The sequence below is a fragment of the Sebastes fasciatus genome, chromosome 13 (genome assembly GCF_043250625.1).
Source record: "Sebastes fasciatus isolate fSebFas1 chromosome 13, fSebFas1.pri, whole genome shotgun sequence".
Lineage (NCBI taxonomy): Eukaryota > Metazoa > Chordata > Actinopteri > Perciformes > Sebastidae > Sebastes > Sebastes fasciatus.
In genome coordinates, this window is record NC_133807.1 from 17,296,739 (window position 1) to 17,311,648 (window position 14,910).

General features: G+C 38.8%; 1 protein-coding gene and 1 long non-coding RNA gene across 18 annotated transcripts in view; one reads left to right on the top strand and one right to left on the bottom strand.

Annotated features, from left to right (window-relative positions):
• LOC141780577 (RNA binding protein fox-1 homolog 3-like) overlaps nucleotides 1-13,861 on the top strand; it is a 466,511-nt gene extending 452,650 nt beyond the window's left edge. For 15 of the 17 annotated variants that reach the window (XM_074655864.1, XM_074655863.1, XM_074655857.1 and 12 more), the window contains one exon: nucleotides 1,702-8,270. In XM_074655864.1, the coding sequence (XP_074511965.1) occupies nucleotides 1,702-1,746 (45 nt within the window). In that variant the 3' untranslated portion in view covers nucleotides 1,747-8,270. Of the gene's footprint in view, nucleotides 1-1,701; nucleotides 8,271-10,599 lie in introns of those variants that run through there. The other 2 variants (XM_074655859.1, XM_074655862.1) reach the window with 1 other exon arrangement.
• Nucleotides 1-14,910, bottom strand: part of LOC141780580 (uncharacterized) — a 148,990-nt gene that overhangs the window by 11,253 nt on the left and 122,827 nt on the right. The window lies entirely within an intron of this gene.

Consider the following 14,910-nt stretch of genomic DNA (forward strand, 5'->3'; position numbering starts at 1 on the left):
ATGAAGTTGAATTTTTAATGTCTGTTTTTAGCTAGCTTTTGCAGCTATACTGTAACATCAAAGATGAAAAGTGATGATAAATAAAAGAGCATCTTTTTTGAAACAGAGAGAGAGAGTTTTCTCTTTGGTTTTGTTTCATGATGATGAGGGGATGGGACCGGGCTCACAGACCAAACCTAGAGATTAAGGACCATCAAACGCATGCAGCAGTGTGCCGTGGGACATAAAAGAGAGAGCGAGACGGATGGAGGGAGTTGTCTCGCCCTCCCCATCCTGCCCACAAGCTTGATCGGAGGCGTGCTCTCAGCTTGAGAAATGACTCAAATTTACCATTCCGGCATGCATGCGATTTTTCAATAACATAAAAAAAAAAAAAGCGTACAGTTCCCCGGTGCAGCTGCTAGCTAAAAGCTTTCATTAATTAAGGCATTTCTTTTTCCTCTTCATTTACTTAATTAAAAAATGTGCTTGAATGTTTTTTATTCTTTCTTCTTTTTCCTCCAAATTTCCTTCCATTTCTCTGACACTTTGATCGTCCTCTCAATGAAAGTACAAGACTGGATTTGGCCCCCTAAAAATATCAGAGCTAATCTTGTGTGTGTTGGGAGCTCAGGGAGCCAACCCAGACTCATGAGGGTGAGGGGGTGTGTGTGGGTGTGTGTGGGTGTTCGTGTGGTGTTGAACAAATGGCGGGGCTACCACTGGGAGACGAGCTGTGCTGAGAGGCCAACATCGAATAAACTCGTGGGCTAAAGAGAAAAGACCAGTTTGGTTCCTAATTCTTTAATCATATTTCATTAATGGTTCGCCAGCAGAGAGGAGTCATTTTTGCATTTTAAAGCTATACAATAATTAGTTCCTCTGAGGTTGAGGTTGGAAAAATTCTCTTTACTCATTTCCAGCATACAGAAGCATTTCGTATGGATGAAAGTTTCGTACAAGCAAGAGGGCTCCCCGAAATTAGGCAAAATTAGCCTTTGAAGACATTCAGTAGCCTTTGGAGTTTGTCTGAATTCTTAATTGCAGCAGAGCCACTGAAAGATGAGAGGAGGGACTGCGTGTGTGTGTGCGTGTGCATGTGCAGGTGTGCATGCATAGGCCCACTTGCATGCTTTATGTGTGTGTCTGCCCTAGATATCTTGAGCATGGTGCTAAATCTAAGGGCTAATATCCTGTGGTGGTTTGCCCCTTCAGAAAGGTGCAGACACCTCCACCAGACTTGAAAAGGAGCTGTGATTAAACCTCTCTGAACTTATTCTGCTTTGGTTGAATCTCTGATATTGTTACAGCCTGGAAAAGGAAGGGTTTTCCTCAAGAAAAAAAGCAAAAGAAAAAAAAATTCTAAATTAATTAAAGTAAATTCGTAAGCCCAGACCCGGTGTTTCTATTTTAGTGCTCTTTTTTAGCTGTGCTACTATATTAAAAATACTTTTTTTTATCAGCTGCCCCAATTAAGCTCCACGTCCACCAATCCAGCTTAACTCTGGATGACCCTGTTCCTAACACACACTCCAATTATTGGCTTAAATATATCAAACCCACCCCTCATGATCATTCCCATATGGAAACCAGTATTCCGATATGAAAACCCTATATAAATAACTTTGCATGGAAAAAGGAAGGAAATTTGTGGAGAAAGAGAAAGCGACTAAAGCTGTCACCTGAATACTGATTGGTACTTTTTCATCTTTGATGTTGCAGGCTAGCCTATACAGAGGAGGGTACAGTCGCTTCACTCCCTACTAAAAGAAAGAAAAAAAGCGAGAAAAGACATTACCCCAACAAACAAACAAAAAAAAATATCTTTAAAAAAAAAAAAAAAAAAAAGACAAACACAAAACAAGCAAACGCCCGGTCCTTGGTGGAGAGCTAAATCAAACTAAAAGCTTCCAGGTCCCCATGCTGAGCCCCTCCCCTGACACCCTCTCAAGCCGATATTTCTACAACAACCTATTTGATGTCATCATTGGTCTGCTCTTGTTTTGTATTCATTTTGTGCTTTTGGTTTTCTTTTGGAAAGTTTTATGCACATGTGCATTTTCTTGATTGCTGTATATGGGTGCTGTGTCACCATAACCAATGTGAGCCTACTGCAGCACGCATGATGCATGCTCAGAGGTGTGTGTATGCAGCCGCTGTCATCTGACTAAGAATATACTGGGGCATTTTTTATTACGATATATATATATATACATGTCAAACAGGAAACATACCAGGTCTGATCAGGTTGACGCTGATCACTGATCCATTCCAAATACCTTTTCTAACCTTCCATTTAAACATGCATAAATAAGGAGCTCAGTCCACTCGCTGACTAACATGCCTTGGTGATTCTTAGTTCAAAGACGGCACTGCTCTGATTGCTTTTGTTTTTCTTTTTAAACGTTGGAGTGTCCTACTGTTGTGCACTTGCAGTGGAGCCTTACAAGCTGTACTATGTGGTATGACAGCATGCAGAGTAAAGGGGGTCACGAAGGTCAGATTTCTGTCTTGGACTCACAATGCTCACACTCCGGCCCAGTCTCTTGCAAATTACTGGACGTTTATATGCAACTATTCTGCCTTGGCGGTTATGTTTTAAGGGGAAATGTAACGCTGGCGGGGTTACGTTCTGGGGCAAAGTAAGTCGTGTGCCATTTCATATTAGTACAACCAAAGGTAAATATGGCGGGTGAGCTTTTGCCTTTCCCACCAGCAGCCTGGGTTTGCATCACTTCTCATGCTAGTAGTTGGCTAGTGATAGTTTTTAAAACTCCACAGGACCAAGAGCAATTTCATTACACCCCTGCATGGTAAACGGCCACATCTTTGTAACACAGGCTCTCGGAAAAATTTGTAAAAAAAAAATATTTTTTCAGACTTTATAAGGTTTCTCCAGAAATCATAGAAGATATTATTAAGTGTTTTCATAGTTATTCTTATTCAACTCAACTTGATGTAAAAAATTGGTGAAGTGCCCTTTTTTTTAATTTGCCATTCAAAAATATTGTAGAAATAATCTTTTTATAAAAGTTAGCACTGAATGTTTTGCAGTTTGTAAGATTATAGTTCTGTCGACCTGACTTAAAACATTTTATTTTTTTTCGTGTTAGTAGCTGTATTTTAGAACATTTTGTAGCTATATTGTGATTATGTTGTATTGGAATGCATTATATTGGCATTGAAAATATTCTGTTCACAGAAATTGCTTATGAATATGGAGGGGCAGAATTGTTAGACACACATAACAATATAATGCAGTCCTATAAAACATCACGATAAATTACGATCTCAGTACAGACTGTAGCTTGTAAATACGATTTATTACAACACAAGTGTATCATAATAGTGCAATTACAGATGCAGATGCCACCTAGATTTTACCCTCCAAGCTGAAAGCCTTCCGGCTGCCAGCCAACATCCAGCCACTGAAAAAAACGAGCAACTGAAGTACACTGAAGAATCATGTTTCCTTATGTAGGCCATGGTTCACACTGTATGTTTAACCAGACTTACAGTAGTTGCTGGAACTTCAATAATGTTTGCCGCCACTCAGTTGTCAATTGTTATCTCAGTACTCAAGACTATTTTATCGGATTAGTGCAGTTACAGTAGTCAATTAACTAATTGGTAGGGCTGTCAAAGTTAACACGATAATAACGTGTTAGCGCAATTTTGTTTCAACGCCACTAATTTCCTGAACGCAACTTGCGATTTTTAGGTTGTAGCGGGCTCAGTTATAAAGCAAGAGTGAAGATACTGGTATCATATGAGACTAAAAAACCCTAATGAATCCATTGGTACCAACCATGTCATACTAGCTAGTCATGAAGGAGGCTAAATAACGCTCCAAACTTACACTACATTTTGGCAAGGAAAAACTAGCATGGCCATTTTCAAAAGGGGTCCCTTGACCTCTGACCTCAAGATATGTGAATGAAAATGGGTTCTATGGGTACCCACGAGTCTCCCCTTTACAGACACGCCCACTTTATGATAATCACATGCAGTTTGGGGCAAGTCATAGTCAAGTCAGCACACTGACACACTGACATCTGTTGTTGCCTGTTTGCCATGTCTGGATTTTAGCATATTTCTTTATGCTATATGCAGTACCTGTGAGGGTTTCTGGACAATATTTGTCATTGTTTTGTGTTGTTAATTGATTTCCAATAATAAATATATATATACATTTACATAAAGCAAGCATACTTGTCCATTCCCATGTTGAAAAATCTCCCTTTAACGTACATTTTGAACAGATAAATAATGTGATTAATTTGCGATTAGATGTGATTAAATATTTTAATCAATTGACAGCCCGACTAATTAATCAATCATACGAAAAAAAATATTATAGAAAATTCCCAAACGTTACTGGTTCCAGCTTTTCTGTTTTATATTATTGCAAATTGAATATCTTTGGTTTCGGATTGTTGGTTGAACAAAACAAGCGGTTTGAAGACGTCACATCCTGATGACCAGTCTGAACCTTTGTACACATTTCACAGACTAAATGTGTAACTGCTAAATCAAAGAATTGCATTACAGTGTTTCTGTTTGTTTCCCCAAAAATCGAATCGCTAAACATAAATAGTTGCATATGAACATAATTTGCAGAAGACACGGTTGCATAATCCTCACACGATACACCACGACAGATAAACTGTACTCAACACTGCACTGCAACATCAAACAGTTTCCACATGGACTCACACAGCACTGAAGGTGGGTGAACCTGACAGAGGGCTGTTCTGCTGCGAGTCACCGGTCCCTTTTTTAAGCATTGCACAAAATGTTTTACCTCAGGATAAGCTAACTGAAACTCACAAACTACAATACAGTGCTATTCACTTCTCAGCAGGCAGGATAGTTTCATTTCTAACACAGCCAGCAGGTTTGTCCTCTTTGCAACACGGCTTTCTATAAGAGATGGTTTTTGTTAAAGCAGAGACCCCGAGAGAGGATGATAAAAAAGACTGTACTGTTGTTCTTTATTAAAGCTACTGTATTATATATATGTAGACATATACTGTATAACTAACTTTACACTGCATACACACACACAAGTACAGTACGATATTATATAAAAGCACCCAGGAGTTAGGAGACGTGATGTAAATGTGTGTAGAGTGCAGCAGTGCTCGCCTCCTAGGCAACATACAGTGGTTGCATTGGCTTCTATTACAACTTTGTGCTACGTGAGGTGGATTGAAAAGACAAATCTCTGTGTAGCTGTTAGCCGTCAAGATTTCAGTGCAGCTATGGAAATACAACTCAAAGCTATTGCCAATAGTATTTCATTTATATGTTACTCACAAGAGTGTTTGTGGTCCTAAAAGAAAAAAAATCTGTTTGTTGCACTTTATTTGTTTTCAGCTTTTTTCAAAAACTTTACGAGATGTAACATATTTATAAAAAGTATCATATACAGCTAGTTATGTTTAGTCGAGATGTTAAAATGATATATAGAGTAATGTTGTATATCCAAAAAAAAAAAAAAAATTAACCCATAATCTCATGAGTCAAAGAAAATCTTTATGTGGGTAAACAAACGTTGTTCTTCCTTTTATATGCTAGTACGTACGCACCATTTGGGGTTTTTATATGAGTCGAAACGAACTTTGAATATTACTTTTAACCATTTTCAAACGAGAAGACTGGTTTGTGCATTTGTAGGAGTTTCTCGTATAAACTCTGCAGCAGAGTACATGTGTGGGATTAGAAAGCTAGACTGGAATGAAATAGATTTTTTTGTTTTCTGATCTGAATGTGTGTGCTATATATATCTATATATATATAGATATATATATGTGCATTTGAATGTGTGTGTTTATGTGTGTGTGTTGGGGAGGAGAGAGAGAAAGAGGAAGTGAATGCAGTTTGCTAACATACTGTAGTTAGAGTACATGACATGACGTCACTCCAAGTCCCTGTAATAACATCAAAATAGCTCCACTCTGACCTCTAATGTATCAGTGGCAAGATTGTTAACTTAATTCAAGTTAAAATCTAAATGTTTGGCCACTTATATCCAGTATGTGGATGAGCCGAAAACACTTTAATGCAACATCACCACAACTGCAATCTCAAACATGACAGTAGAATGTATCACAGCACTGATGTGCAGTATTAATTAACTGATTAATCAATAAACTTACATTTACATTATAGATAATGGGTTTAATCGTAAATAAATTCATTGTATAATAATTTGAATTACACATTTTAATATCTATCTGTAGGAAACTAATATTAATTACTAAATTGCGCTCTTCAATTTATAATTTGTCTTTATAATCTTTTTTTTTTTAATAAAATCGATATGTTGAGAATACAATTGAAATGATAATAAGCGCATATACAGAATTTCTGAGAAATTTTTGGAGAAATTTCTCGACATAAATCTTAAATCTTCCTCATCTTATTTGTTTTCCTTATGCCTGTCCTTAATAGTCTTCCGTAGCATGTAATGTTAAATTAAGAATGTATCATATCTTTCCAAAGATATCGCAGATCTCTGTGTTTAAGAGATGAACGTATCTGCAATTCAAGTAATTCAGATGTCAATACAAAACACATATTCATGTTCAAAAAGCATCAAAACAAGATGTTAGTCTCTGAAGTTTTAGTCTCTGAAGGTTGAACTTTCAGTATTAGTGCCAGGCATAAGAATTGTTTTTGTTTTTTTGTTTTTTAGAAAATGTCAAAATGTTCAGAAGCGCGTAGAAATTATTTTAGAAACTTCGTAAAAATGTTCTTAGAAATTTAGTAGAATTTTAGAAATTTGGTAGAAATTATTTTAGAATTTTTTTTTTAAATTTCTCGAAATTTAAAAAAAAACTTCATTATGCCTGGCCCTAATATTCTTCCGTAGCATGTAATGTTAAATTAAGAATGTATCATATTTTTCAAATATGTCACAGATCTTTGCGTTTAAGAGATGAATGTATCTCCAATTAAAATAATTCAGATATTAATACAAAACACAAATTAATGTGCAAAATGCACCAAAACAAGATTTTAGTCTCTGAAGTTTTTCCTCGTAAATCAATTCCAACTTTAAATGACTAATTATTTATTTAAATGACTTATGATTCAGACTGTTCTACTGAACTTGTTCTTGGATCTTTTAAAGTTGTTGTCATTTGCTTTGAGTAATTACACTTTATATGAAATCATACGTATATGCACTGGCAATAATCTGATCTGCTATGGACTCACAGATCCAGCAGTATTTATCGCCTCCTCACTAACCTCCTGAATCCCAAAGTTTCTCCCAAAAATAACAAACATCTGCAGTTTCATTGTGCTTCCTGATGTCAAAAGACCCGTCGGTCAACTGCTCAATGTAAATAGAGACATTAACAAAATAAAAGAAAATTGAGATATGTTTGTTGATGCAAATAGTATGTTATCCCAACCAATATCTCAGCATGCGGGTCCATCACAGACTATAACACTTGTTTTTCTACTGCCATGTTATTACAGGGACGGGTTTGAGTATTATCATGTGGAATTGCTGCACGGGTTTGTCTACAGTTTACAGAAAAAAGTTTAAATTAGCATTGTCTAACTGTTTCAGTGTCAGCTTATCAAGGCTTAAATGTTAAAGACAAAACATGTAAATAACTCCGTATTGTAGAGGTCTGAGCCGTTTCGTTCTGCTCACAGTAAGTCAAAAGTAATTTAAATGTGAATTTATAAAACACTTTGATATTTTTTGGTTTAGTTTGCTTTTGTTGTATTCCATAACCAGCTTAATATGCAACCAGACCTCTATTATGTTCGTACTTATTAATAGTAGTATTGAGATACGTTTACATATCAACAGAAAATACTCTTTATCCATCATTTATATTTAATACAAGTATTCACTAAGCCCTGATAAGCTGGCAGGTGCATTTATTAGTCCGCGTAAAAGATTTGTACAAAAGAGAACCAAGCAAAAAAGTTAAGGTACTTTGTAAATACATTTAAATGTATATACACACACACTATATCGCAATTCTCTGAGTAACTGTTTTATATGTATTCCTATATGAAGTGGGGTTATCTGTGTATTTTCAATTCAGCTGAACTTGTTCTTGAATTGTATGTAATTTCTATAATGAGAATATATTGTCTGAAAGGTGTAAAGTAACTTTCTTTTGGATTCATTTCATAGGTAAAAGTATACTATTATGACTTTTTTTTCCTCATTCATGAATTATTTTTTGTTGTCGATATGTGACATATAAGTAATCTCTGATTGTTTTGAGTGTCAGAATAAAGCAGTTATAAGAACATTATGTCTACCTTCACACATGGATGTTGTTGATGCTGTTGTTGTAAGGGGTTTCCATCATAATCTGATTTGGGATTTTAATTTTTTTTTTTTATGTATGCACCTTATTTGTTTCTTAAAAGCATTTACTCACTTAGCCCTGGTGGTGTTTGGCCATACAGATGGTGGCAAATAGGGACTATTCTACGGTGGCCAAGAGAGCACAACACAATGCGACTTAAGAAAACATCTTTTCTACTTTGACAACTCATAACTCACATTGAGGAAATATTCAGAAATATTCACCAATTTGACAACACATGCACAAAGAAACGTGAGATCAATGCAACTCTGCATGTTGTGTGTAAGTCGATTTTAAGAAATCACTTTCGTCATGAATAACGTTGAGGTAGGTGCTCCTAGCAACCGCTATCGTTGTTGTCTGATGCTGCATTACGAGCGACAAAGGTACAAAACGGCCAAGCATGGCCAGCTACATTGTCGCCGAGTCACCGTTGAAGTGTTGCTCGAGCACTCATTGAAGTAGTTATGCCGTTAAATAGCATTGGGAACTGGCTAACGGCAATAATCCATTTCATTTTTTAGATGTAACGAAACTATGGCGAGAGAGAAAGATGGTGAAATAAAAACATAGGATTGGTTGACGCGTCATCGTCTCATTGGATGGCTGAAGAAAGTTGAGGCCGGCTCAACTTTTATTTGTAGCGTGTCACGCCCATCACGTGACATCAAGTGTCAGGCGTCAGTTTGTAACTTCATGCCACTGGTTTCCACTGAAATTGACGTGTTGCCTGTTTCTGTGTCGCTCGTAGTGTGAACACAGCATCCAAATGACATTAACAGGATAGATACGTCACTAAAAAACATTTGGTTAGATCCTAAATTCTGAACAGAAACTGGCTAACATGAACACAGAAAATTGACAATTGTTTTATGATTAAGTTGCAATGTGTTGAACTCTCTCAGCCATCACATTCTAACAAAAGACAAAGCACCACAAACTAAATTCCATTCACCATCCATTGTCTCAAAACCTAAAACCATCTGCATGGCTCGATATCACTCGGTCTAAGTAGACGAATGCAATCTTTCCACAATCTGGATGAACCGACCCTTTAAAGGGCTCCACTTTTAATTGCTAAAGATAGACTTGTTTGAACACACTATGACTGAAAGGAGCACAGGCTCTTAATACCTGAACTAACCCTCCCCTGAATCCTCCACGTCCGTGGGTGATTAATATATTTGTCTCAGCAGCTCTTCCAGTTCTAGGCTGCCTGTCAGTGAGGACTATATGTAGCTCTGGAGCTATTGTGCTCCCTCCCCGCTGAGCTATAAGACTGCATGTGGATATTTTTGTATGGCGGTCCCTAGCGAGCGCTCAGTAAATCTGAGGTATAGGATAGATAGGGAGGAGGCGGTGAGGCCGGTTCCTCCATGAGATAGATACAAGGGGAGGCAGGGGTGGACGCTGATTGAGCACGCCACTTGTTTGTCTCTCTGGATTGGGGGGGAGTGACGCACTACAAAGGCGTTTCCAAATTAAAGCCTCGTCTTCTTTCATTTCTTTATTTATTTATTTGTCAGAAGCTCTGCGGAGCTGCTGGAGTTCACTCCGAATTAGCGAGCATCTGTCATGATGAGGGTTCTGGGACACTCGCCTTGCCTGCCCCCAACACCCACACACACCCCACACCACACCACCCCTCCATCCTCCTCCTCCTCCTCCTCTGCTTCCATCCAGCCCCATTACACTGAGATTTTCACTTTGCACTGCCAAACTGCCGATCTCCACTTGTATGATTACAGAGCACTCTGATCTTTATTCTAGGGAGAGCGGTAGCACTAGTTTTGGCAGGCGCAAGGCCTCTGCTCCCGCTTCTTTTATGCCACATTACAAGAACGGGATGAGAAGTGAATGAAGCTGTTGTCTCTCTGCTCTCAAAACTTTTCGCAGTAGAGTTTTAAACGTTGTTTCCTTTCGGCTGTTTTGACTCCGTCGGTACGTCTTAACCTTACATTGTGAACTTTTCCTTCTTGTAACAGTGTATATTACATAAATGGGGAGAAAAAAAGTGTTAGGGCGGGAGGGCTTTACAGAGTGTGTTGTTTATTCCATACATTATCTCATATGTTTACTCATATTTTTTTAGTTTCAAAGACCTATTTTTCTCTCCTCTACTTTCTGCGACAAGACTGAAAAACTTGTTCAGAAAGGAATAAACTTGCTGCTCCACATTGACTTTTAATAAGACCTCTCATTATATATGCCTATCATAACATTGCGTTCTGCATATTTACCAGTCTCCTCGCTTTTCTCCCCCTGTTTCCAGTAAATACAAAAGGAAGAGCTGTACTCAGTATTGATGGACATCACAGATGAAAACAACGATGAGAGGAGAACTAGCTTTAAGAAAATAACACAAGAAGAAGAAGACGAGAAGGAGTCCCTCTACTGAGGCTGGCGAGGGAAGATGGGAGGCGTACAAAGTGGCGCCGCGGCAGCGGTGTCAAACCAGCCACAAACTTGACAGACGGAGTGAGCCAGTTTCCACCAGGGACCACCTTTTTGCCGGGTAGAAAAGACAGAGAGAGATTGAAAAGTGTCCCGTTATTATAAAACATTTTATTTTTCTATACTTTTGTGATTTACAATGGTAAAAAAGTGTGTATAAAGCAGTATATATGTACAAATCTGTTTTTATGTTTTTTGGTAAGGGAGATGAACAGTTGGCCCTTGATGCTGATTCTGTGGTATGCAGGAAGGAGGAGGGAGGAGCCCCCCCTCCTCTCTCTATGGCACACTGCTCTGTCGCCGAGGTCGTGTAAAACAAAAACATAAACAGAAAAGGTGACAGGGAGAGCTCGGCATCCAGACAGAAGCACTTTCTATGCTGTACTTCCTGCGGCTGGAGTCAAAGGTCAGCCTCCTGGTCTCACTGCTCCGCCTTCTTCCTTCCAAACCTCCCCGACCTCCTTCCTTACTTCCTCCCTTCCTTTTTCGGGCTGGTGATGTCGCTCCTTCCTCCTTGTTGCGGTGTCACTGGCCGGCAGCGCCTACTGTTAGCAGCGTCCCCCGTGGATACTGTCGTGATGTCACTTTCTCCTGGCAGCACCATTGGGCATCCCCGCCCTCCCCAATGGGCAGCGTCACTGGTTTACAGCGTTGGGGAGTGGGGGGGTGAGCCACGGCGGGACGGTGAGACGGTATAAAGCCGAGCCTCCCCGGTCTGCCCCTCTCCACGCCCCAGCAGAGGTCACTGACTGAGGACTAGCTAGAGAAAATGGCGCAGAAGTCGCCGACTTTACTCACCTGCCAGACTCCGAGCCCAAGCCTTTGTGTCACTCTGCACCGACGGACAAACTATCAGACCAACGATGATAAAAAAGGTGCGTACAACTACCAAGGATGCACGTTTCCACCTGGCGAGAAATAACTCATCAACGTCCATGTAACAAATTGAATTATAATCGAATAATCCCATTGTACTACATCAGCAGGTGCATAACCAAAACACAAGCCTGAGGCATATAGACTATGTCGCTAGATAAAACATTATAGAAATACAGTAGTGCCCATCCAACGGTAACAAGGAACGAGGGCTGAAATATGTCAATTTTTATTTTGTCAATGTATTCTGAGAATATTTATTTGTGTGTGTTTTTTTTTTTCTTCGTTTTTTGCAGCACTGAAAACTTTTAAAGAGGAAAAAAAGTGTTAATTTGGTGGAAGCGAAAACCTTAATTCTTTATATCAGAAGAGTCACTGTAAACGTGTTTAAACAAGAATGTTGGTTCAGTTCTTTGAATGTACATTAATGTCTAGGGTGTCCAATAAGTATGTATTCTTTTTCTGTATATAAATATATATACATATCTATTATATGGGCTGTGGTGATGTCAGGGAGTAGAGGGGGTGGGCAGGATAGCCTCTAGCCCCCGAACATAGATATCAGACCCCCTCCAACTAAATATGTCCCTGATATTTACTGTAACATGTGATCATGTGTTATATGATTGAAAGTGTGATGGTGATAGTGTGAACTGATCTCCCCTGAAACCCCCCTTTACCACACAAACACACACACACACACACACACACACACACATACACACACACGCTGTGCAGATACTCATAGATTGACAACACAGATTTACACACATTTTTAACCCATCAAATGAAAAAACATCACATCCTACTTTTGCCCCGACAGACACTTCAGGAAAAGAATCACATCTGCGTTAATTTCAGCCCCTTCATTGGAGCTGGGAAGACTTGCTAATTAGTGCAAGGTGTTGTGGGTGTCAGATAAAAAGTTTATGAATATTGATTTTTCTTTTCTTACTTGAACCAAAGTATGATTTGAACACACAGTCTCAGTGCTCTTTGATCAGGAGACAGCGAGACTCTGTGATGACAGCGGAGCCCGGATGTGTATTGACGTGACCCAGATTTCATTCGCTCATCACTTTGCTGAGGAAGAGCTCGCTCTTCTGCTAATATAAGGAGCCCCGCTGATGAAGCCCGGCTCGCAGCTTCCTGCAGCAGCCTCGCTTTATGAACTGCTTTTCTCATGCTGACCCTGGTGGGCAGGCGGTTTTATTGCATATTGGAAATAACCTGCTGGCCCTGAAAAGAAACTTTTTTTATCAGAGGCGAGCAGGTTCGGGTGAAGCACAACTTTGTTTGAGAGTTCAGGGTACACTACTTAGTAGTGGTTTTGTGTGAATTGTTCCAAGAAGGTAACACTAGGTTAAGCTCCTGACTTCCTGTACAAAACTACAGTGTGTAGTGTTAATATCCTGTACAGTAAATCTCACCTCACACTTTCTTGATTAACTTCATCTTATTTCAGGTTAAAAAAAAAAAAAAACTTGTTCTGAATCAGGGCTCCTACCCACGCGACCTCTGTTCATCTGTAGACAGCTTCTCATATATTACAAAGAGTATCTATATCATGGCAACTAACTGTTGTGAAGTCTAATTGGGGTAAAGTCGGTCATTTGTTCTCCCATGCAGCAATCACATGCAGGCTTAGCATTTTTATACCTGTAGGTTTGTTTCTGAGAGTCACATGATTCATCTGGCCTACTTAACTGCGCTACAGACTTGTGGTGGGTCAGAAACGACTCAGGAGCAGGTTGGAGTTTTACTTTGACAGGAACTTCCTGGGAGGCAAAAGTCAGCTTTAATGGTCGAGTTAACTGACAGAGATAAAGAACCACAGCTTTAATTTTTTGGCTTATTTACATTAATAATCTGATTTTGTCCACTGAATGATCTATGCACTTTGCAACAAAAACAGATATGATGTCACATGTGAAAACACCACTGTTATCTACTTATTCTAGTTAGCTTGTAGTTCATAAAGTCTTATGGGTGTGGCTGGCACTATTCTATATTTTCATTGTCAACAAATCTCATGAAAACACCAAAACCAACAATGTTTTGGTAACCGTCTCTCAATACTTTCTGACTTCCTGTCTGTGGTTCTCCATTCCAAACCCATTGGTTCCCATTGGTTCCCATTGTTGATGTAAATCTTTTAAAATGGCTCACAACCATATTGTTTCTTTGCTTTTATTTTATTTTTATTTTTTTTAAAACAGCTGGGACTGTAGTTTTGAACAATTGTTACTCAAACTGAACTAAATAGTGCATTTGTTGGGGACTATTTTCAGCGGCAGTTGGACAGTCATGTAGACATGCATGTCAGATATCAGGCTGCCACTGATTTAGTTAGCAAATTGAAAGGTCAACACGTTCTCATTCCAGCTCGGCATGTGATCTGAGGGTTTGTCAGACCTCTCGGCGTCACTTTTCGCTCGCAGTAAACACATGCTTAATGTTGTGAATTGAACAAAAACACTTGTTTAGGATTAGGCAATAAAACCACTTAGTTAAATTTAGAAAAAAAACAACACGGTTGGGCTTAAAATTACTACGTTTTTACAGTGAAAATGTCATTTAACGTTGTGAACACGGGACACGAACGATCAGCTAATTGTAACCTTAAGCTACGTCAACACAGCCCTTTCCCCGAGCGTTTACTGTTGCCAGTAACAAAGCCGTGAGAAAGCATCGCCACTTGATGTCCTGGGAATGAGAACGGGTTGGAAGGGTTGAGATTTTCAAACTGGAAGTCAACCAGTATAACCAATATTTCCTGTAATAAGTTTTGGTACTATGTCTGTCTATGGTCGCAGTCTGGCGACATTAAAGCTGCAGTAGTAAATATTTTCCGGTTACCTGTTTTGCTCAATTGGAGACAGAAGAAGTCAAAAACAACAACAAAAAAAAGTTAGCTTCTGTTATTGTATCTTTCATTGCATTACTGTATAAAATAAAAATAACACAATTATTTTGTCAGCATTCCACAACTACAGCTCCCATGAGGCTTTGTTTCTCTGACTAAGCCTCATTGTAGTTGAGTTGTAGTTGAATACCGACAGAAGAATCAGTTAAAAACACACGTGAGATTTTATTGCCTTAGAATTTGCTGTGGGTTCATGACAATGTGCAACCTGTTTCACATCATATTTTGATCCGTTGTTGATATAAAAAAAAAATATTAGTGGAATATTTATGTATCTAATGTAACTATTTAGTCTGGCTGGTCTTCCATGTTAGTAGCCGTACTTAC